Source organism: Ascidiella aspersa, chromosome 4, assembly GCF_963924565.1.
Source record: "Ascidiella aspersa chromosome 4, kaAscAspe10.2, whole genome shotgun sequence".
NCBI classification, from domain to species: domain Eukaryota; kingdom Metazoa; phylum Chordata; class Ascidiacea; order Phlebobranchia; family Ascidiidae; genus Ascidiella; species Ascidiella aspersa.
The window spans coordinates 7917112-7941773 of NC_139450.1; the positions used below are offsets into that span (position 1 = coordinate 7917112).

Genomic DNA, 24662 nt, shown 5'->3' on the forward strand with positions numbered 1-24662 from the left:
ATAATACATGCTTATTAATTAGCTAAATAATAATCTTGCCAATGTATCCAAAAATTAGTATTTTACATAAATGTGTGGCGTGTTTTATGTTAATATAAATCGTTTGGGAAGCAATATTATATTTTGGATGTATTTTTAATAGATTTGGAAGATGATGAAAACTGCCACAAACTAGTTGGAGCAATTAAAAAACTTGATGTTCCATACGTCCCCACAATTAGTGGAGATGGTATACAAGTATTTTTAATATTTTAATTTGTTTTCTGTATTTAGGGTTCAACTGTTAATATGAATCTATATCTTTTTTTTTAAACATACTTAGAATTTTCTGCATCATTATGCTGTTTCCTTTGATATAACCATAGGAATTTCAAATGTTATTGCTACTGAAAGCTGTTCTGTGAGTTGGATATAGCCTTGTGTAAACCATGGCTTGTTCTTCAAAGATAAAAGCCATTGTTCTTCAAAGATAAAAGCCCCACAGTTCAAAGATAAAAGCCATTGTATTATTTCACTACTATATTAGTTTAAAAGTCTATTTACTACCTTGTGATTTCCCATGATTGGAATCCTAAGGACAGACACTCTATTTTAAACATTCCTAGCTATTTAACAAGAAAATTTTGACAAAATCTATGTTTAAACAAGCATAATTGCTGATATCACGAACATAATTGGTTTAAAAACCTTATACCAATTGTTCAAATTTGTGATTGTTTTGCTTTTGTTTAAAGGTAATATTTTTATCGCAATTTTTCCTGTCTAATTATTTTAGCAAACTTGAATTCCGAGGCTCACTACAAGTTGCCGCCCAGGGTTTTGAGACACTTATATTAATTATTATTGTAATTGATAGATTCAATTGATACTGCACTTGGCCGATTTGTTATCCAACCAAGCGACGGTGAGAGACAGCTAAAAAACATTGCATTTTTTAATTTTGTTCTTGTTTTCCCCAGAAGCTGTTTGATAAAGTTTTAAGGCCCATATAATTTTTTAATTTATGTAAACCTTCCGCATATAATAATTGGTTTTAAAAATCAACAGTAATCTTGTTTTGATAAGGTTCTGCAAGTGAAGCTGTTTCTTCTACCAACAGTATAACTCAACCAGGTTTGTTATTCTTGATAAACTTATTTCTTCTAAATTTATGTATTACATAATTTACAAGAGATGTTTATATTCCATATGATTGCCTAAAGCAGAAGCGGGTGAAATTCTCGGGAGAAAAACCGGGATAAGGCATCAAAGTTAACAGAAATAATAATGATTAGCTATTGCTGGAAAAACAAGGCTGAAGTAAAGATAGCGGGCGAAGTATGCTGAAATAGAATGTGAAACCTTTTTATTATTTTAATGATATATTTTTAACTATCCATGTCAAACATATTTGTGCGTAGCTTGAAGCTGATTTGAAAAATCAAGGCTATAAAACCTGGATTGACGTAAACGATATGCAAGGATCGACTAAGCAATGTGCACATGATGCTGTTGAATCATGCGACATATTTTTACCTTGCATATCGCAAAAATATTTTGAATCTGGGCCGTGCGAAGCAGAGGCCAAGTTAGCAAAAGAGCTGAAAAAGAGAATAATTCCAATTCGCGTTGAAAAGGGCTTCAGAGCTACTGGATGGCTCAGTAAGTTTAAGTGTTTTATATTTTGAAGGGTTCGTTTTGTATTTAACTATTAAGAAGAAATTTACGCAAAGACTTTTTTCACAATATTCAGTTTACCACATCTAGCACTAAGGCTGAATCTGCATCTATAGTTTTAAAACTAGTGATTGCATAGATTCTTTGGCACCCATGTACCTTTTAAGCTACATACTTTTGTCGTAATTTCATTTTGGGTTTTTTTATTTTTAAAGGTCCACCGGTCCGCAAAATTTGTTTTAAAATTTTACCAGTCTGTAAGCTAAAAAGGTTGACAACCACTGGATTAGATTATCATTTTTTATGACCAGTTGTTGCACTGTCAGACTTGTGTTTCCAATTGGAATAATTGTATAACTTCAGCAATATACAAAGGCAAAGGGCAATTTAGAATCAGCAATAAATACATTGTTTAGAAATGGTCATCACGGATGCACTATACTACGATTTTTTTGATGGAAAAAATCTCTTTGATAAATTGGTGAAGGACATATCAATAGTTCCAATGAAGACTAATGCAAGTTCAGAACGCCAGTTTTATCGATGCATATTATACTAAAACTTGAATAACTGCTAGTTATAAAACAGACTTAGTAACAAAAGTTTGTGACAAGTTATTTGAGACTATCTGACATTTGGTTTTATTTTAAGGTTTACTTTAGGTTATCCCAGTTTGTTTTGACTATAACTACATATATGAACATTTGTTTGTTTGTTAAGTTTGTTAAACTGATGAAAATTGTTTCGTAAAGATGGTAATGATTTATGTACAGTGTATATTTTGGTTTCAACTTCTTTCACAAAAAAAACTTATCAGAACAAAGAAGCTTTAATCCACTAAATCGTGTTAATACATCATCACAATGTCTTCAAAGTTTGCAGAATTTTATCTTTAAGTGATATGTATATATATTGTTTGCAGATTACATTTTTGATTACATGCATTTCTAGTTTGGTTAGGTGAAAAATCATGGTGCTGCAGATTACCATTTTAATCATGAAAAGTTGTTGTGACTAACTTATGACGTTTTGATTGTTCAAAACCAGATAGGGTTGCTGATTCCTGTTGTGAACAGCATTTACTGTGTTCTGTAACTTTTCATGTGTAACCTGCGGCCATAAGTATTGTTATGTAATCCAGCAAATCAGTATTTAGTTAAACACTTATTTTGCATCTTAACATTATGCTAAATGATTTTTTTTTTTTGAAAAAGTAAGAAATATGTTTATTTCTCAAGAAACGCTGGGAGGGAAATATCGGTATACCTGTAGCATGTAGCTCGATCTCTCTCTAGCTATAGAACCTATGCTAGTGACCAGTAGAACAGTGAATGTTGTTGTTTGTTCCGTAACTTCCCATTTGTAACCTGCAGCCATTCTTTTGTTTCTAATCAATAATCTTGCCTGACCATTCTATTGTTTTCTTTTACGTTTTTTACTGTTTGCAATGCACTTTCAATTCGCTTTGTTTTTTCCTCTTCTTACCATTCTTACTTGAAATATGGTTCCACTTAATTACATTTTTATACTGTTTGATGTCAAACATCATTGTTTAGCATATAATATTTTGTTAAAACTTCCTTTTATAACAACTTGTTTGCATATTTAGGACAATTCTAGTAAAATAAAGTGCCTATTTAAAAAAAACAATAATTTAAAGAAAATTCTGTTCCGGCTTTTGGATTTCTACTATAATGGACCGGTAAGTTGTTTTATCAATACCAAATACTACCCTAATAAATTTATATGCTACAACAAAGCCTCTGTCTATACTAAAAATTTATATACTTTATCACAATATTGTCTTGTGTACAGCGTGTTGACAGATGAGGAACGGATTGAAGGGTACCAAAAACTAAAAGATTCCCTGCTGCCCAATCAATGGAACAAATATATGAGATTTCTTGGACTGTCAGAAAATGACCTCCAACCTCTGATAGAAAACCGTGACAAGTTTCAAATGCTTGTTCACTGGCAGCAGAACATGGGTGTGTGTTTGTTATTATAAAAAAATATCTGTCAAAAAATTGCCCCCTGAATTTAATTTTATTTTAAGTTTCTTCTTAACTTGGCTTTTTACAAATGACTTGACTGGGAAAGTCAATTCAAGTCATTTCAAAATGATTCTACAGTATTTGGCAAAAGGATGATGCTAGACACAACTAGATAGCTACACACTTTTATCGACAGCTTTTAAGTTCCTTATTTGCAAATCCAATGCCAAGTGGATTTTGCTTTTTTTTTCAGAAAAAGTAAATATGTTTAATTTTGTGATTACAACTGCCCTATAGATTGAAACATGGGAACACCACAATTAATTCACTCTTGTAACATCAGTTACTTTGTTTATTTTAAAAGGTATTTTAACCCAAAGGCTTATTGACTTATTAAATGGTGTCGCACAAGAGGCAATTGACATGCGGAGAAATCAATCACTGGACGCACTGTTTAGGACAAAACTTGCACAAAGTAAGAATTTTTTTCCTTGCAATATATTTCTTGTAAAATACACAATTTAGATTCAGCCCACAGTGCACTGTTTCTTAACCTTTTTGCGGCCTTCCAAATAGGTGTAAATACTAGAGTGAAGCTTTTATTCTTCAACTGATTCATTTGTTGCTGAACAAAACATTAATGAGAAAATAGCATGAATAGTATAAATTTAACAGTGAGCCAGGTCTTCATATTTCTCTCTCGGTTTTCGCAAATTTTTAAAGAGATTTTGCTTTGGACAAATTTTAATAAAGCTTATCATATGAACTACTGTTGCCCAACAAAATCAAACAGCAATACAATTTTAAATTTGTTTTGAGAAGCACTGCCTTAACACAATTATCAAAATGGTGTCCAGACAATGTTACTTAAATGTACGGAAAATACATTATTTCTATAAAAACTTCTGTTATTTTAAACAATATAGGCACACAAGGGGCTAAAAGTTTAACAGCTGTTATTTGTTATACTTTCTGTTGTTAATGTTCAATTGCTCATGATCAAACTCAATAAATGATAAATTTATTGGAATAAATTATTTACACTTAATGAGTGCAGCTTGATTTGTGTGTAAAAGAGGGTAAGTGGTTTTTATGTATTATTTTTTACAAAATTTAGTAAGGTTGCTTAACCTTTATTGTGTGGATTGTAACTGTTCAGTTAACGTTGTTACTTGTACAAAAATTGGGTATTGGGATTTGAAATACCACTACATAAATCAATTAGAAGGTGTTTAATTTAGAAATGTTGAAAAGGAATTCTTATTCCATGGATATATATATATATATATATATTTGCGACAGTCATTGAGTTTACTGATTTTAAATTGTATTTTGAAACTTTAGCTATAATCGCTGTCCTTTTAGACCGTGACAAAGCTTGGTTGCTTTATGGTTCCCTATCGAACTACCAATTAGATTTCTGGAATGATAATATTGTGAAGACCAAGCTGATATTGACTGATGCAGTTATAGATCAAATCAGGGGCGCTGCTTATAAAGATGCAGAGGAACAAAAGTATCAGCACCTTTTGAGCTGGATTCAGAAAAAAGGATTAGGTAATTGTAACCATTTAGCAGTGCATATTCCATATTCAACTTTTACTTTACACATTGTAACTATTAAATTTATTCTTCTTTTATGTTATTTACGATATGTGTTCATAGTATTAATATTACATTTTCAAGAACCTTGAATGACATTTAATGCTTTTTGTTCTCTTTAACTAAAATATCTCCATTATCTCCTTAGTACAAAACACGGTATACTCATATTTTAATTGTTATATTTACAACAGACTACCAAATTAAACTCCACATAAATTTGCATGAAATGTTATCAACATAAAATATTAACAGTTAATGAATAACCATGGTTTATTCCATGCCCATTTGTATAACCTTAAGTACTAGGCTATAAGTTAAAAGTGAAAAAGGCAAAGTAGAATTAAGAGTAAAAAGTCAAAGTTAGAGTTAAATTCCAACCAATTTCAAAGTTATATGTTTTTGTAAAATTTTGTGACTGTAAAATGTCACAGATACGTTGCTGTGATGAACTTACTCACATGAAGTTTAAAAAAAAGATTATTTGTCATAAGAGATCATGACATCACAAAGTTACATTATCACAAGGTAGCATCATAGAACAAATGAACTCATGCAAAAATATGCAGATGATGCAGTCAAATCACAAAAGGCATCAAACACAATTGATTTAATGTTATTTTTCAATTGGCAAAAAACTTAAGTTGAAGTATACATAATTCCCTAGGCAGTAGGCTCATATAAGATATTTGTCGATTTGATAGACTTTATGGCGCAATGTAACAAAACTTGCATGGGCAAAAACATTTAAAAAATCGTCAGGCGACAAACATTTGTATTTAAATATTAAAAAAATGTTTTAAGGAGATTTCAAAATAAAAAAAATTGTTTTGTTTATCCATGTTACCAGCTTACAACAACGTTTTGTTAAACTGTGTAAATCAACTTTTCCCGAATTTTAGAAAGCACCACACAAATAGCAGAAGAGTTGAGGCACCTTGAAATTGTGGTGCCAATTGAGTTTGGAACCTTTGATTTGATGTAGGAAGATTACCAAGTAAGTACTTTCCCTCTAATTATTTAGATTTTAATAATGGCATAAGAATATGTCACCACAACCTGTGGTTGGCATCAAATGCTTGTACTTTGGACTGTTCACAGTTATAGTTAACTTTTGGTTTTTCGTCTATTTATTTTTTACCTGGTAAGTCAGGTTTATCATTTTTTAATTGATGCTGTACAAAACGTTTAAATTGAAGAAATATGTCCAGTTTAGATAACTGATAATTTTAAGGTATTAACTAGGAACATCAAATGATTCGGGTTAGATCCATGATTTACAATTAAATGCAGCAATTTCTACATGGAAAGTAAAATTTATCACAAAATAATAGCCTTGAAAAAAATCAAAGTCATCTAAATTAAGACAAAATTATATATTCAGTATATGGTATAGGGTACAATATTAAGTTTACCATATTAGGTCTGACAGATTTGTAAAGGTGGTGATTGAATAGAAATGGCAACTAATCCTGTCCATATGGGTTGGATTACCATTACAATACCTTATTGGTTGCACTGTCAGATTTGGTGGTTGGAATATAGCAATATTAAACAGCCCCACAATGATTACAATGTTTAGATTTGGTTATTTTTTATTGGAATTGTCCTATTTATAGGTTGATGAAGGATATTTACAAAGAGTCCTAATCAATGCTTTCATAGAAAGTCTATCAAAATTCAACAAGCAATCTTATGATGCTTTCTAACAAAACTCTCTTTTTTACAAAAAATTTTCAAAATCACTCGAACTAAACTATGTACAATGTTCGATATTTTTAAGTTCTGGCAACCCACTGTATTGTTTTAAGATATCACCACAATGTCTTCAAAGTTTGTTGTAATTTTATCTTCAAATTATGTATATTGTGTTTATGCTGCAGATTACAATTTTATTTACATGCATTTCTTGCTCGAAAAATAGACGTTTTCAACCTAGACTACATTGACTCTGTTTTTTTATAAAGCCAAGGCTTTAGAATCCTGTTGTAAACAGCATTTGTCCGTACCTATTTTTAATAGTTGTTATTACAGTAGTTTTGAGGGTTACTTGCAGACATCTCATCATTTCATTTACTAACAAGTGTGCCTTATCATTCTACTGCTTTGTTATACATTTTTTACTGTTTTGTAATAACTGAATCTACTTAACATTCAATGTGTGCACTTTCAATCCGTTTGGGTTTGTATTGTATTTACATGAAATTTAGTTTATATACGGTTTAATGCCAAGCTTTTATACTGTTTGATGCAAAAAATTATTGTTTAACACGTAACATTTCGAAAATATATTTAATAACAATTTATTTGCATAACTTTAATAGTTACAGGAAAATAAAGTTTATTTAAAAAAAAAAATGAATTAATAAAAATATTGTGGAGTTTTGCTTTTGGAATTTTTTCTGCTGTAATGGCGCGGTAAGTTAAGATAACTGTTTTGCAATATATTATCTATAGGGTGATTATTTTTTTACCTAAAAAAAATCGATGAAATTCAAAAAGCTGACTATGTTTTTTTTTAATTTTGTAAACGATTTATGTGCATTTTTATTCGATTTTGACTTTTAAAATTTTTGACAAATTTTGTCCTAACGTGTAAATTTTGACTTTTTTTGACAAGTCAAAAAATAATCGCCCTATTTATCTATAAACTATAACAATTAACACATGCACTGGCTAAGCTCGAATATATTAGCTATTGTCACATAAACATCTGTACACAGCAGGTTGACGAATAGGGAACAGATTACAGAATATCAAAAGATAGTCAAATCCCTCCGGCCTAGACAATGGACCAAGTACATGAGATTTCTTGGACTTTCCGATCATGACCTCGAAAACATTTCGGAAAAATATGACCAACACCAAATTCTCTGTCACTGGCAACAGAAAATGGGTAAGTTTCTGCTGATTTTTTCTTGATCTACCAAGGTAGTTAAAAATTTCTTAACTAATTGTTATAAGCTTGTCAATCTGTTGAACATAACTTGTGCATGTTGTATAACACTGCTGACTCAGTTCCCTTTGCTGAGCTTTCTGCACGCTTAAAATAAACAAAAAGGACCATTGCATCACTGTATTTGTTATTAAAAGCCATATCTTCGTATTGGTTTTGCATTTTTCTGAAAAAATTATTTTTCTTAAAGAGAAATTTTTACTCAGGTCAGATCTCAATAAATATTTAACAATGTAAACTACTGGCCTCCAGCCAAACCAAGTAGTTTGAGAAAACCCAACTCGTGGTTTGGGAGACACTGTTTTATAACATTGATATTCAAGAGGTGTTGTGTGTTACAGTCAATGTTGTTGTCTGTGTGCCAAAAAAGGTTGGCTCAAATTTGAACCACTCTATATATTTAAAAACTATGTCTGACTTTTTTTGTTTGTTATTTTTCTTGTTGGTACTTGAAATACCTGGCCGGCCCATGAAACGTATGTACTGATTTTTATTTATTGTTTTTAAAAACTTTCTTCCATAAGTATTGGTGTTTAGCAATCAGGGAATTTTAAAAATTCTTTCAAACGATAAAGTTTAAGTGTATCCCTAAGTTACTGCTTGTGTTACAAAGCAATGTCTGTTAGTCAAACTGATATTGCACTGTTCTAGAGATTGACTGATATCACTTTTTGGGCCGATAACTGAATGTTTTTGCCAACCAATATCAAAAGCGATTTAAAAAAAAAATACAGTAGTAATGTGAATTACTTTTCAGTTTATTTAACGGTACATCTTCTATTTGCTCATTAACTTTGCAAGATGCTAAGAACTGTGAGTCGCTTTGGTAAATTAATTAGTCATAGAAATGCAAACAAATTAGAAACTCTGTCGCAGTCAAAAAATTGGAAAATTTGGTTGTTTTAAAGAAACTCTGTATAGTATTTTCATAGCAAAATATGTGCTTCTGTAGTCAAAAAAGGAAGCTATTTTCTGTAAATGAAATAACAGTTTATCTCTTCTCAGTACCATAAAGTCCTAAAGCAGTGGTTCTTGACCTTGGCAACCTGTCGAACCCCTATGTTGTTCTGCAAGCGTTCGTCGAACCCCAAATTTTCGCTCAGTATTCGTTTCTTTCTGCAAACAGCTGAAACTGGACATAATCAAATTATAAACTTCCATTTATATAGGTTAAATTGGCCAAACTTTTAATTTATAACGCTACATGACACTTTGGCACACAAAAGAGATTCAAATTTAGCTTAAAATAACAGCATTAAATATGCTTCAGAGGACGTCCTCGCCGAACCCTTGAAACAGCTTCGTCGAACCCCAAGGGTTCAATCGAACCCTGGTTAAGAACCACTGTCCTAAAGTGTCAAAATTTTCCACCGAAAACTGTATTCCGGGTGTCATTTTGCTGTTTATTTAATAACACTATCCATCTAGCAAATCTCATTGTTTTTGTCAAACTCCGCATTTAAAACATTGTATTTATCTAACATATGGGGTAATTCTGGTACAGTGTTACCCGACAAGGTTTAATGAGGCTGTTAACTAGTTGGTAACCCTTCAATTTTATTACCCTCCTTGGTTAATATTATCAGCCCCCCTCCCCCCAAAAAACAAATGCATGCTTTTCTTCTTCCATGCAAAATGAATATGTTTAACTGATTGATTACTGCTTTCCACAATCTGGATGATGTGAAACGTGTGAAAACCACAAATACAATTGTTTTTAGGCAGAATGTTGGTTATTTTTTGTGTTTTTATTATTAGGTATTTTAACCGAAAACATCATCGTCTTATTAAATGATGTCGCCAAAGAGGTCAAAAGCATGGAGAGAAATCTTAACCTGGATGCAAAGTTTCAAACAAAACTTGCACAAAGTATGTAATGATTTACTTGGCATTTACACTGTTTTCTTTTCTTTTCTTCAAGGCTTGTAAAATGATCGAATTTTAGGTGTTTGAAAACCTGAAAAAAAATCTTTTTAGAATTTAAAATTAATGCTTTTATTAAGAAAAAAATTGAATTTATTAAAAAATTGTGATATCAGTAAGTGCAATAGCTATTGCAATACGGTAGTCTCTCAAAAATAATACAAAATTTGTTTGGTAAATAATATTCCATATTGTAATAGCTTTTGTATTTACCAATTTTTCAACAAAAAATTAAACTTCCACTTGAATCGACATCATTCCTTCCAGATCGAGACCGGGCCTGGCTACTTTATGGTCCCGTACATTTCTACACCAATATTGGCAACTGGAGAAGTGAAATTGTGAGGACTAAGCTGAATGTGACCGAGGCTGATGTCGCTCAGATCGAGGGCTTTGCTGAGAAAGATCTAGAGGAACAAAAGTACCAGCACCTTTTGATCTGGATTCAGAAAGAAGGATTGGGTATTTTTAAAAGAGATTGGCCAATATCGCTCTTTGAACGAATACCGATATGCAATTAATCAAGGCTGTGGAGTCAGTTATAAACAACCCGAGTCCGACTCCGGCCAACAAAAATAAGCTTGTGTCCGATTCCATCAATTTGCTGGGGTCTGCGTCGTGTCCAGCTCCGACTCACAGCTTATATTTCGCCCATTTACAGAAATGAAAAGGGCTGGATATGCAGCGATCCACTTAAAATGAGAGTCATATCACTTATCCACCACAATATTCAGCTGGAAAATATTCAACTATATGTTACTCCAGCTTTGTAGCTAAGTTTGCGGCCTATCCATTTTGAGCTTGCGCACGTCGAACTAGGGACTCTGTAGTTATAAAAAGTCTTAATCGACTTCCGGGGCCCATGATTAACCCATGCAAATTATATTTAAACCAATGTTACTCGCATTGGTTTAAACAAAATGGCTTACTCTCTAAATAAAGCAACAGTATGTTTGTTTACATTGATCAGCTATTGGTCTTTTCAACATTTAAAAAAAAAAATTGTAAGTTCTTTTTGCGTAATCACGTCGTGCGTTTGCCAAATTAATTACCTGATTGACGAAATTTATCATGTGTTAGTATCTCGTTTTAAAACCGAGTGCAAGGATGGCATAGCAATCACTAAACTAAAACAATAAAATTTAAAAGGCCAGTATCTGCTTGTTTAACATTACTGCGATACGTTTTTAAGCAAGATTTTAATCAATAAACTAAAATAGTAAATTAAAAAGGTTTTTATCTGATATTTAACACTATCGTGATGAAACTATTAGCAATGGTTCAGTCAATTAGCTAAAAAGTTTAAATTTGCAAATATCTTATCTGCATTTAAAAAATTTCTTGTCCTAATTCTCATCAACATCTTATCGATTTGTTTTCAAACTGTGTAAGACTCACCTTTCATGATTTCAGTTAACACCATAGAAATAGCACAAGAGTTGACAAGGCTTGAAATTGTGGTGCCCGACGAATTCTGGACCCCCGGGGTGGCAGTTGAACGCTAACGAGTAAGTGCATTCTTTTTTTTTTTTAAGCTTTTACGTTGTCATAAAAATATCTGTGGTCAACGCTCTAACGTTTTGTTTTTGTAACAGCGACGCATTCTGTTCGTGCATGTAATTGTAGCGTGTTTACCGGGTAAAGTGTGCTCGGAAAATGTTTGGAAAATCCAGTCGGCAACTGGCCAACCAATCCCTAATCGCTTTTCCGATATATTAGTCCGATTTAATACTACTGTAGCACTAAACCGTTTTTATGTTTTGCTGTAGCTGTATTCATTAAAAGCGCAGTTATGCCGATTTTTTTTTAATGTAAAATACATCTAGCAATCTGACAATATGCACTTTGAATTGTCAAGGCAGTTTGTTTAGCTTCAATTTAATGGAGGTAAAAAGTACGGTGTTCAATATACATTTTCGGTCGGTGGTTCACAACTGATTTATAGGTTTTAACGCGCATGGGAGTCGAAAGATATTTCCAATTCTTTTGAAATCCAATTTTTCGCAATATTGCAAAGTTTTTTAAACGATTTTTTTTATTGTTGCCAGAAATGATTTTAAGCATATTGGCCTAAAAAGCTGTTTAACTGCATCGAGAAAGCCACAAACGTAATCTGTTTTTTTACTTAAGATATCTTAAGTGTTCATTACTTTTTGTGGACACGACGACATTCCTACGATTTTGTGCATTCTGCTGCAAAGTGGAACTTTCTACAGCAATTCATTTTCAATCCGTTTATTTCTCTTGTTGTTTTTTTGTGTATTTACGCCTAATTAATCAAACTAAATTATTTTTTATTGTAGATAAAGCGGTCTGTTTTGCTTACTGAAATGCTCATTTGTCAAGTATTTATCTCTAGCCTCTAGCATGGTTTAAAACTGTGGTTGGTGATATATGGCTTTGAAGCTTGCGTCCAGCAATTAGTTTGTATAAATATTGATTTGACTGTTGCGGTTATTGTTTCACCGTTAATTTTAAACTTTTTTGTTTCTAAATTCTTGGGGTCCGCCATAATTTTAAGGAAGCAAAATCGCTAAAATGACTATGACAACCGGTTATCTGGCTGGTTTACCACTTCTAGCCGAATAAATATGGCTGAAATTGTTTGATTTCGGAATATGTCAGTGTCTGTAGTTTTTTCATAGCATTTTAATCAACACAGAGTCCTAATGCCACAAATAACGAACGTTACTATTTCAATTTTTGCTTCAACCCAGCTATCCCATTTATGGTGCGCATTCAAAATAATCACGAAATTATATATATATATATATATATATATTGTTTGCAAAAATATATAAACTATTGCCGCTAGCAGGCATATTATCAATCGAAAAGCTCTTTATTACTAATGTATTTGGCGTCCTATATCGCATTAAAAAATCCGTGTGTTTATCCTCGTTTGTATATTATACGCCAATTGTGCCATTAACTTTGATAAAGGCGGCCTGTATAGAACACCAACACGTTGGTGTAAAAATACAGTGTTAAGTTGACATAGGCTTAATCCATCCGATAAAACTGAATCGTTTACATTCGCTCTTTTTACCGTTTTCGCGTTTTGCTCATTCTGTTTTTAATTACGTGCCATTTTTTAAACGCACTCTGTAAAAATGTTTTCAAAGTTCCCTTTTTGTCATTTCTAACTTAACTGATGCTAATTTACTACTGTCAAAACATTCGAAGTTTTTCCTATACAAGCATAAGCTTCAGTGCTTTACTATACAGGCATACTCTTTTTATAACTGGGACGCTTTTATTTCGTTGCCTTACTTATCTCTGCAAAGCATCAGGTTTAAACATTACCTTTTTCATTTAAAAAAAATCACTTTTTGCATTGACTTGCCAAGCTCTGCAAAACATTTAATTTAAACTTATTCTTTTAATTACCAATCATACCATTGTTGCAATTGTCTGCCCGCTTTAAAAAAATGGATTAAGTAAACTAATCTTTTAAATCAGAAAGCACTTTTTTAGCAATTTGTCATTGACAAGTTCTTTTTTACAAACGCAAGCCACTGCTTTTATGTCCACTGTTAATCAGTGAAATAAAACTTTTTTGTCCATAAAAATAGCAAGCCAATCCGTATTACTCTAACTGGAACCTAAATAAATGACAAAGTCACCTTCCCCCCTTCAGCAATTTTTCTGTATAGTATTTTATGGAAAATTATTTTACGTTAATGTAGTTTAACTAAACCGCTTGTATTTAAAAAAATCCCCGTTTTACTGGAATTGTTTTTATTCTGGCGTTTTAAGTAGTGCATATTGAATTTTTGTTAGGCCGTTTTGAGTACATTGTGTAATAAACGCACCAAACTCGATGGATATTGTGATGAATTATAGCAACCAGTAAACCATTTTGTTGCTAATATTCACCAAGTTTGCCATAGTATATCCCGGAATTCGGATTTACACATTAAAGTGGCCAGGTGCGGATCTAGGATTTTAATTTCGAACAGGCCATGAAATGTTTTTTGAAATGACGTCACAAAGTTACGTATAAACGTGACGTCATAAAGAAAAAAATTAAAATAAAATAAATTAAAAACAACGCGTAGTTCATTTAGTTTTACGTTGGAGAAGTATCCTACTACTTCAAATACAAAAGCTACATTATAAGGATGTTAACGATTCGAAAAAAACGCCTTTATATTGTTTAGGTTGGCTAAACTTCGTTTTTGAAGGTGCAATGAAACGCAGGACGTTTTATTGGCTAATACTATTATATTTCAGCTCAAGCGCGAAAAATGTTTGCATTTACGTATAGTTAAATTAGGCAACAAAGTGCCCCCCCTCCCTGGTTCGCTATAAAGGTTTGTTCAGCGGAATGAGTTTAAGACAGGACTGCGGAGTCTGTGATAAACAACCCTAGTCCGACTCCCGCCACACCTAGATCCTACAGTCTGTGGGATATTACACCCATTTACGTAGGCCTAACTAAAATAGGGTGGTTATTTAGCAATTCCCTTACAGGGGTGTCATTTAATTCATCCAATTACGTTGTTGGAAAAAATATATCACATGCTATTTAACCTTCACAACATACGGTTTGCCTTATCAGCTTCGAAACTTGCTTCTGCGCATGCACACGTCCGACTCGGCTATGTGCTTACTCAAGTCCCGATTTTGACTTCAGCAGTCCCCATTTCGACTCTGACTTCGTAGTCTTGGTTTAAGAACCAGTAGTTTGTTATCATTTATAAAGGGGTTCTTTTGACAAATATGTATTTAGCGCCGACGTTTCGATTACCTATACGGGTAAACTTCGTCAGGGCAATAAACTTGTAACTTTACAGGAGGGTTTATATGCAGTGAGTCAAAAGACGATAATCGAGGTAATCGAAACGTCGGCGCTGAGTACATATTTGTCAGAAGAACCCCTTTATAATTGATAAAATGCCTGGCAGCAACAGTTTGTTCAATAGGTTGTAATGTTACGTAAATTGCTGAGGTCGAGATTTTTTTTTTCAACTAACAGTCTATAAATTTAACCTGAAAAGGAATTTTTTGTGCCAAAATATATATTCTAAGTAAGTGTGACTTGTTTTCGTATGTTTTTCGACAATTAACTTAAATTTTTTCAGTTAAAAAAAATTGGTTAAAATCAAGTGTTTTCATTTTTTATAAGAAAGCTCAGGTATTCAATACGGTTGTTGCGAAAAACACTATGTGTTGTGTTTTTGATAGTTGCCATATAATATAATTATTCAAGTGGAATCAGTTTAGAAATTACGATAGCCCGATTTTTTATGCTCTTAACTCAACTTTCTATAACAAATGACTTAATCTTGACCTGGTTAATAATAACCTGAGGCTTGGCTTACATTTCTTGACTGTTTGTAGGGGTTGTCTTGAGAAGTTTGCTGCACTGTGGGCTGCATTTACAATATATATTTCACTGAACTCGGTAAAAAAAAACAAGGGAATCGATATTTGTCGTACAATTCGTGTTAGCACAAGCGCCTCGACAACAGAATACAAAGAAGGCGAGTAAGTGAGAATAAAAAAGGTAGTATCGAGCATATGGCAAAACATCATGCAACAAAACGCTGACAATTTGGCAAAGTTAAACAGGCGAATTGTTAGGCAATGTCTCACATGAACATTCGATTTCATTTTTTTGGCAATTAAAAGTAGATAAAAAGTGCGACACTATATAAGAGGTTACAGAATGCCACGTATAAGAAAAAAAGTTGTATGCGTATTATGCCTATAGGCAGCGTAAATGTGTTGTGATTGCCTTTTATAATAACCACATAGATTGGTAAAACGATAGGAATTAAGTTAATAATAAAAAGGTGACTAGATGACCTTAAAGTCACGGTATTATAAAAACGTGTGGCAGACGTTTGAAACTGGTACCTTGTCAGGCTGCTCAAAAGTTTTATTGTAAGGTCGCCCGCCTGCGAAAAACTACGCTTGCCTTTATGGAAGTTCATAGCGCAAAATTGATTCGGGGCTGGGTTATAAAAAGACAAATCTGCGCGAGGCTTGTGGAAGTGGTGATGTTAGTGGGGGTTAGTGGTGCTGACGACTTTCTGCTGGTGTTGCTCTGCAATCGTCGGGGCACCGGAGCTGCAGAAAAAAGGGTTAGTTAGAGTTAGATACAGTTGGGAGATTTGCTTCTGTTGGTGGGATATTTATCCATATTTTTTTGTCAGTTATATTTCTTTTTTGTTATTTTTAGTTGAGTTATTGCCCATACGAGTTTACCAATAGTTAATCGTTTTTCAACGGAGTAAGCTATATAATAGCAAAGCCCATACAAATATAGGTAGAATTTTGATGTTTCAAACGTTTAAATGTTACCTACTTCTGTATGAGCTTTGATAACCTTCGTTTAACACTAACTACAACTTTCACCCATTATGCTCTATAGTTTATCATTTTACGCTTATGACAAGGAGTTGACTCCTTGACTTGATATATGTTAAAAAATACTTGAATTGGGCAACTGATTATTTGAAATGGGACATTACTTGCTATGTATTCAAAAATACTTGACTTGGGTAACTGACTTGGAATGGTACTTGACTATTTATCTATTTATTTAAAAATACTTGAATTGGGCTACTGATGACTTGGAATGGGACGATATTTATTCAAAGAGACTCGCGCGTAAATCATTTTACAAATGGCCTGTTTACAACACTGAGCTTTACACAAGAAGAGCGACTAATTTGATTTACTTACGTTTATTGTTTGATGCAAGTAGGCGGTTCGATGGCGTATCTCCACGGCTGGGTGTCGCCCGGACTCGATGCAACACAAACATTGCGACCGATGCCGCTCAGCACGTATCCAGCGTTGCAGCGATAGGAAAGGATCTCTTGCAGTGAGAATCGGGTTCTTTCGACTCCCATGTCGTCCACGATTATGCCGTTTATGATGGGTTCAACCTCGCAGTAGGTAACGCCAGGAAGGCCTATGGTTGGAGAGACCGGGGGAGCGACCACGACCGCTGTAAGTCAGAAAGAACGGTTTAAGCATCGTGCGTTTTTTTACTGTAAAGCCGACTGTTGGACATTTTTTTCGATATTTCTTGAACTTACCGTTTAGCGCCGCGTTTTGGTCTTGTTTTTGGCTCGGCGAGTAAAAAAATCACAAAATCACAAAAAAAGCACATAGCAACGACTTTGAATTTTGATCAAACGCAAAAAAAACAGCATAAAGCGAGAGATATAACACTACAAATTAACGAATTTGACTGAAAAACGAGTTAAAAGAAGAAAAAAATGCTTGGGACTTTGAAAAAGAATCACATGACTCTCTTTAAAAATAAGATAGAAAATTTTAAAAAACGACAAAATACTGTCAAGATTGTAGAAAAAGGAAAGACCCCTTAAGGATTTCCCTATAAAAAGGACACTATTTTTTGTTTTTTGAATTTATTTGCGACGAAATAGCACCACTCTTCGCTACAATCTACTTGTTATAACTTATTAATAACGGCAACAAACAGTTACGTATAACAAAAATGAGGAATATATATAGATACGCCTAAAAATCGATGTTAGTATAGTTTTGAGGTAGCCCGCTCTATAAAACCGATCAAATACGCATATAAGTTAAGTTTCAAACCAGTGCTTTCAGTTTTCGAGTGACAAAGCAGAATAAACTGGGATCAGAAATACGCACAAGCGGTGCACGATGAGAAACAAGTATAATGAGCATGACGGCCAACAAAATTATGTTTGTTAGTTTAAGGCTGAACATCACATTTTTACAAAGTTTCGAATGGAAAAGTCTACGCGTAAGGTGTTTATCGAAAGTTTTGACCTTTTTTTACGTAGTTAGATCCGTTAAGTTTTAAGAATGTCACACGGCAAATTTTAGCAGTCAATGGCCCGCTGTCTGTATTGGCCTGCCAATGGGCTACCTGATCATTATACAGGATCGCTTTAATAGCTAGATTTGTTCGACACGAGAAATCTATATTTCCTTTGAGGAAACACTTGGGGAAGATCTACATTTAGATTAGAACGATGTAATGTCATTTTAGCCGTTAATTAAAAAATTATATTGCAATGCAGCTGCATCGAGTAAAGCTAACACCCCTGTCATTACACAGTGGTGGGACAACCACACCCTTAGTCAAAAAATGATTAACCGTCTATTAAATAGTACAATCTTGTCTAGGCGTAAGCGATCTTGTATATATGTTATATCCACACCAAACCGTCTACGCAGTGTGTACAATGATTCGAGCAGTAGTTTGGCAAATAAACAAGCGCTAATTGCTGCTTCTTGTGCTGCTTGTTCCATATTGAAACTTCTTGTTAGTAGTGATGGGGTTAGCGTTTTCCGCAAATTTTATTCATTCATCTAACACCTGCAAAAATGTATTTATGTAAAGCAAATTGTACTGAGAACTAAAATAGGGTGTAGCCTACTCCATGTAGGCCTACATTGCTAAATTTTCTTGTGAAATTATTTTGTCGTTCTTGTTTAACCGAAATCTCATAAACTTTGACAAAAGAAGCAGTCTGTCATTAACAGGACGAAGGAAGGAAACTAATATATTTAAGCCAAATTATACATTACATTTACCAGTTTTGTAAGTCGACAAAATCATTCTAGTTTAAACCAAATCCAGTATAACTTTTGTATTATTTGGCCTATAAAATTATTATGGTACTTAAAAAGAGCAGAAATTATATACAACTTAAACTAGATAAAGATAAATATAAGTTTTGTTCTGTTCATGGCAAATTGATATCTTATGGTAAAATCTGCTCTATAAAAACAAAAATAATTCTAATACGAATCGAACTACACCGGATTTTTTCGGAAAGGCTATAGCCGTTTAATGGGGACTATCGTTTTATGATTATCGTTAATCAGTAAGACACCAGAAAGGCCCCATTTTGAAATATACACATTGTGTACATGAAAGTTTTCTATTAAAATATTATCTATTCAAAACTGAGTATTTTAAACTCACGCATGTCGGCCTTGGAATAGCGAGAAGGCCAGTTGTAGCCAAGCACATGTTTCTCTGTAGGCCGTTCAGCGTATAGCCTTCATCACATTCGTAAGTGAATATTTTATTAAAAGGGAAATCCGGACCGCCCAGTATGCGCCCATTCAATGGCGGCTCTGGCGTGCAGTTAAGGCTGGCCGGCGGTGTTACGATTTCCACGTCGGGTTTTTCTGTCAAAGAAAAGACAATTTTTTTAGTTTTAACAGGTATTTCTACTGTGTACCCTAGCAGGTTGGCACAAGTTTTTTTTTTCTGATTTGTTGTGGCCTTTAATTTGTCACGTCTTGTTATTTTGTTAATGTAAGAAAAGTTGTTCTTCTAGACAAATTTCCTAATAGGTCCCTTAGTGCGTTAGAAAACTATATTTTATTATTTCTCGAATGCACTTAATGCTTCCAGTGACAATAACATATTGTCATTATCGTTATTATGTGTGTCATTGTCGTCGTCTAGCTTAGTGAAGTTTTAGTCATCAATGTTACAAGCGCTTGGATGTTACTTATCTTATTCAAATATGGGTAATTTAGCAATCTGCAAGCTTTTTTAAAACAATGGTGTTTGATTGCAATTCGAACTCCATTGTTGAGTATATATATGGATTCAATAGTTGAAAAGTTTTGACAGAAAATATATGTGCTGTATTTTCGTAAAAACTGCCTGCTACGTCTAATTTTTACCTTTGTACTTTTATCCTACATCTAATTTCTTGTCTCTTTCAATATTTCCCCTACATCTAATTGCACGCATTTCTGTTAAGCATTTTCTGCCAGTTTTATAATTTGCGATTATAAAAGAAAACGCGACTTACTCTCGCAGCTAGGGAGGTCCCCAAGAACGGTGCCGTCGCTTTTGCAGACCAGCAGCCCGACTCCGATCAACTTATAGCCATCCATGCACTTGTACTGAATCAGTTCGTCAGTCTGCCAACCGGCCTTCCCCTTAGGAGTGATCTCAGCGTTTGGCGGCACTTCCGGGTTAACGCAAACCGGTGCCGCTTCACTGGTCACCGGCACTTCCGCAGTCGTCGTAATGGCTGGTAACCAAACGAAGGAGTTAATGGCAGCGTCAATGTTAGAGAAAAACGCACAAAAAAAGTCAAAACCGAATCCCTATATTTGTGCACAGTTTTGTACGTTATGATATTACAGGAAGGCAATTTGCGAAAATGTTAGTAAGAGTGCCACAATCTATTTTGGTAGGGTTTTGTAAGCCGCAAAGGGGAACTACTGCTTTACAAGATAAATGCTGGGTGGGATAAGTTGGGGTAGCGTTGGCATTTTATTTTACCACCTAAAACTATTGTATTTTATTTTTGCAACACTAATGCATTGTAAGGATTCGAACTAACCCCCAACTGTAAAATACTCCATTCATGGCTAAATGAAAAATACCCCTATTTTTTTTAAGCAAGTTATCCCAGGTTTATTACTATTTTTTTAAACAAGTAAATAACGTCTCAAAATTAGATTTGTTAAAAAAATGTGCCACTAAATGCCTAAAATACAGATTCTATGTTTTTCAAATAAGGCAGCGGCACAGAGCCTTTAGCTATTTTTTGTTTAGTTCTGCGGAAATTCGTTCAGTTTTACCTTGTAACCAAAACTGAAATGGTACAGCCAGTGCCAATCGAATTCGCCCATTACCCAAAGCGCTTTCTCCCACATAAGAAGTCGCCTGACAAGCTTTTAACCCTAAAACCTAAATCTAGTCGCAATTCGCCCGTGCCGGTTTAACAAATTCGTACCAACATCAACTAACACTTGAAAAAAACTGCCAAAATTCACAAGTACTCACGCTGACAATACGGCTCCTCGCCCGACAAAACTGCTCCGGTTTGACATTCCCGTTTGGCGTCACCAACCAGTACAAAAGCTCCCAGGCACCGGTATTCGACCGCCTCGCCCTGGAACCACGCTAATTTACCGGGCGGCAGAAGTTCGGCGTTGGTGGGTATGGCTGGCCTTGGGCAGGCGAAGGAAGGCGGTGCTGGGGTAGCCTCTGTAGTACTTGTTGCTGCTGCTGTTGTGCTCGGGATTGCTGTTGTTGGTGTTGTGAGCGCTTAAAGACGAAACGACTTTGCGTGACTAAACCTCTGACACCCCGCTACTGCGCTGACGGAAATTTAGCTCTCGTGGTGTAACGCTCCTCTTAGCAGCAATATGTCTAGACGCCTTACTTGCGTTAAACCCCAAATTTTCACCAAACAACAATAAATATTCTATTGTTAAATTATCTTTAGTTTTTTTTGTTTTGGCCGGTGGTTCTCAAACGTTTTTGCCTGATTGGCCCTGTTCGTTTTCTTGAAATAATAAACAATCACTTATTTTTTAAACCAAGAAAGGAATACTTTTGAAATACTAAAATATTCAGTACCCACACAAACTGATTACTGTACACCATCTGTTAAATTATTGAATACTATCATTAAAAAATAAGAAATAAGTGCTTTGGCTAACATATTTTATCAGTCAAAATATGTGAAAGATGTTGCGTAAAACCATTAAAACTGCTTCGGGATCCAGGTTTTTCGGACACCAGTTTTGAGAACCACCGGTTTGGGTCAAATCATTGGCCACCAGCTACGATTTAAAGATCAAACCACCATTATAAGGTATATTAGTTCTTACACTGAAACCTGACAAGATATGTACTTTCCTGTTGTTAGTTTACTACTGCAAAGATCTCACCAAGCTACGATAACCATGTTCTAAAATCACCGCTACTCTCTGCACAAGTCCTGACCGTATTAGTCGCTATATCAAATCTGCAAGAGCTACAGTGTAAATAACAGAACTTGCACAGCCAGGCAGCTGCTACAAATGCTGTCGGCACCCCTACAAAAACACGTCAAGCACTCTGCGCGCGCCTAAGCAGCGGCTAAATGCTGCGAAAATAGGAAAAACACAAATATGAAGTGCCTTGTGACAGCAGTGCTGTTGCTCCGTAGAGAGAAGGACGCGTTTACAGCACTTTTCGCGAATAGTGAAAAGACAGAACACTCCCTATAATATTATGTTTAAATAAAGCATGCGGTGAGTCAGTAAGCGCAGTTGTGCAGTGATCTATTGAAAACCGCGGCTATTAGTGCTAATATTGATCGCAGAAAGCATGAAATGTCGTTTAGTGTTTTATAACATATATTGCACAACTTTAGGTCCATTGTTTCGGAAAATGAGAACCAGAAGTCAATTTTATTTAATATTTTTTATCTTTTTTTACAGGACAGACCTACTTAAAAGTTGTTCAAGTTGGCCAGAAATTATTTCTTTCACGTCACATGCAAAGCGTTTAGTTTAGGTGCGAAGCTTAATTGAAATGAGCAAACAACAGAAATTTGTTTAGAAGTCAAAAATTTAATTTTTTTATTGATTTGGGCTTTTGCTGTATGCCGCATGCCGTTAAGCGTTTAGTACCAACACCGATTTAATTTCGGCTTTTGGTAACATTAGACAAGTTAATGCGCCAATGTGTTAATCTACAGTTTTTAGGTAATTACAGACCTTAAACCAATATCCCCGATGTTATCTCCCCTAACCTTGTTTGTATCCAAGGGTCGGGCGGATTATATTTTTCACAACAGGGAGTGTTATTTTAAGCCTTTTTAGGACATTTCATTGGGTTTTTTATGTCTAAAAATATCAGCTTGTGTTGAAAAGTGTTCTCGCTGCCTCATATACTGTACAGGGCCTTGGTGGAAATGAATCTGTTTATAAATTTTATCAAGGGCAACAATTTGAATATCAAATTTAGGTATTTCAAAGGTCTGGGGAAAATCCTTGAATTCTTGACTCGACAGTAAAGGTTTATCGTTTTAATATTTTGGCCGGGAAGCAGTATCGTCAAAAATATCGGGTAGCAATATCGGAATAAAGTGCCAGTTATCGGTCATCCCTATACTTGCGAAAAAACAACAAGCACACATGATTAAGGATCACAGGAGAGCATCAGGAATTCCTTCGCTGAAAAGGTCACTTACGGACACAGATGGGGACTGAACCAGTTGGGAAGGCTGAACCCTCGCAGCGAACGGTCTCGGATCCCACCAGGCTGTAATTAGGCTTGCAGGTGAACTTGATGTACTCCCCAATTGCCCAGACCGTCTTGCCACTTTCGCTGACCTCGAGAAGAATTTCGACGTTTTTTTTTTTTGGATTATTCGAAACGCTACTTACCAACGCAGTAGGGAAACGGCGCGTCGTATGTGCCAGCACTAGTGCACCGGAGAACGGAGTTTCCGATCAATGAGAAGGACGCGTCACAGGTATAGACGACTCGGTCGCCAACGGCTCGGCCGACGTCCGGTGGTCCATCGATGCGACCGCCTGCTGGAATCACCGGGATGGTGCAGGTCACCGCGCGTGTGGCAACTAAGAATACGTTAAACTAGACGGGGGTGCCGTTGTAGTATATTTTGTCAGGGGGTATATTTTCAGGGCTTAGTGTTTTATTTTTTATTTTTTATTTTTTATTTTTTATTTTTTATTTTTTATTTTTTATTTTTTATTTTTTATTTTTTATTTTTTATTTTTTATTTTTTATTTTTTATTTTTTATTTTTTATTTTTTATTTTTTATTTTTTATTTTTTATTTTTTATTTTTATTTTTTATTTTTTATTTTTTATTTTTGATTTTTGATTTTTTATTTTTTATTTTTTATTTTTTATTTTTTATTTTTTATTTTTTATTTTTTATTTGTTATTTTTTATTTTTTATTTTTTATTTTTTTGTATTGTATATTTTATATGGTCTGAAACATGCCATAGCGGGGGTGCGGTTGTTGTATATTTTGTCAGGGGGTATATTTTCAGGGCTTAGTGTTTATTTTCAATATTTACTTCAATATTTAGGCCGAAAATTTATTTTCGGGACATATCTTGTTTTTGCCGTTATTATATGGGCCGAAAATTTATTTTCGGGACATATCTTGTTTTTGCCGTTATTATATGGGCCGAAAATTTATTTTCGGGACATATCTTGTTTTTGCCGTTGTTTTTTTTTGGTTTCATATGGTTTGCTATGGTTTGCTATGGTTTGTTATGGCATGTTTCAGACCGATTTTTGTCCAGAGCATTATAGAAAACGTGAACATCGTAGAACTTTCAAATTTTAAGACATGGCGTAGAGTGGTATGAAGGTGCTATGTAGAGGTTTATGAGGCTGCAACCCTAGGCACCTCCAATTGGGGGACAAAAAACAAAAGTGCTACGTCATCGTTTTAGTTCATAACAGCTAACAGCTATTTACTACTATCTAGCGGCAGAAAAACTTCAATACAGAATGCTTTCATTCACTTGCTTTATTCAGCTCGCGTCGCGACGAGGCGGCTGCTGGCATCCCTGCTGTGCCTCATTGTCCTGCGCGTGCAACGTTTTTGTTCGAAGTGGCTTGCCTAGTAAAACTAGGCTCATGCGACTTGCCTTTCATAAAGAGGCCTCTCTAAGTAAAAAAAACCTATTGCTCTTACAACACAAAATATTTTACCACCGCAAATTTAAATGCGAATCCTTGAGACAGTGGACACATCTCTGTTAGCACCTGTTGTAAT

At 34.4% G+C, this 24662-nt stretch overlaps 3 protein-coding genes across 4 annotated transcripts; 2 read left to right on the forward strand and 1 right to left on the reverse strand.

Moving 5' to 3' along the window:
* The first annotated feature begins 1084 nt into the window (after window positions 1-1084).
* On the forward strand, window positions 1085-7576 carry LOC146146960 (uncharacterized). Its single transcript, XM_083387580.1, has 7 exons — window positions 1085-1641; window positions 2073-3358; window positions 3472-3644; window positions 4015-4125; window positions 5016-5207; window positions 6155-6249; window positions 6872-7576. The coding sequence occupies exons 2-6, from the start codon at window positions 3351-3353 to the stop codon at window positions 6235-6237; spliced, it is 567 nt and encodes a 188-aa protein (XP_083243706.1). The 5' UTR covers window positions 1085-1641; window positions 2073-3350; the 3' UTR covers window positions 6238-6249; window positions 6872-7576.
* On the forward strand, window positions 7530-12872 carry LOC146146961 (uncharacterized). 2 transcript variants are annotated; one of them, XM_083387578.1, is made up of 6 exons: window positions 7530-7670; window positions 7976-8148; window positions 9967-10077; window positions 10399-10593; window positions 11545-11639; window positions 12262-12872. In XM_083387578.1, exons 1-5 carry the CDS (start codon window positions 7663-7665, stop codon window positions 11634-11636), a joined length of 579 nt encoding a protein of 192 aa, XP_083243704.1. In that variant the 5' UTR covers window positions 7530-7662; the 3' UTR covers window positions 11637-11639; window positions 12262-12872. The 2 variants fall into 2 exon arrangements, with proteins under 2 accessions (XP_083243704.1, XP_083243705.1); XM_083387579.1 differs by having other exon boundaries at window positions 7580-7670; window positions 7979-8148.
* Window positions 12873-18438: 5566 nt separating this feature from the next.
* LOC146146962 (complement decay-accelerating factor-like) lies at window positions 18439-20419 on the reverse strand. The gene is made up of 3 exons (XM_083387689.1): window positions 19926-20419; window positions 19079-19287; window positions 18439-18466 (listed from the first exon to the last, which is right to left on the reverse strand). The coding sequence occupies exons 1-3, from the start codon at window positions 20008-20010 to the stop codon at window positions 18452-18454; spliced, it is 309 nt and encodes a 102-aa protein (XP_083243815.1). The 5' UTR covers window positions 20011-20419; the 3' UTR covers window positions 18439-18451.
* Window positions 20420-24662: the final 4243 nt, after the last annotated feature.

Excerpts from the sequence above, each read along its gene's own strand:
- LOC146146960 (XM_083387580.1), top strand. Across the intron at positions 3,645-4,014 it reads TCACTGGCAGCAGAACATGG|GTATTTTAACCCAAAGGCTT; the intron begins GTGTGTGTTTGT and ends TTATTTTAAAAG. Across the intron at positions 4,126-5,015 it reads TAGGACAAAACTTGCACAAA|ACCGTGACAAAGCTTGGTTG; the intron begins GTAAGAATTTTT and ends CTGTCCTTTTAG.
- LOC146146962 (XM_083387689.1), bottom strand. The coding sequence starts at position 20,010 with ATGGATGGCTATAAGTTGATCGGAGTCGGGCTGCTGGTCTGCAAAAGC. Across the intron at positions 19,288-19,925 it reads GGACCTCCCTAGCTGCGAGA|AAAAACCCGACGTGGAAATC; the intron begins GTAAGTCGCGTT and ends TTTCTTTGACAG.
- LOC146146961 (XM_083387578.1), top strand. Across the intron at positions 10,078-10,398 it reads TCAAACAAAACTTGCACAAA|ATCGAGACCGGGCCTGGCTA; the intron begins GTATGTAATGAT and ends CATTCCTTCCAG. Across the intron at positions 10,594-11,544 it reads GATTCAGAAAGAAGGATTGG|TTAACACCATAGAAATAGCA; the intron begins GTATTTTTAAAA and ends TCATGATTTCAG.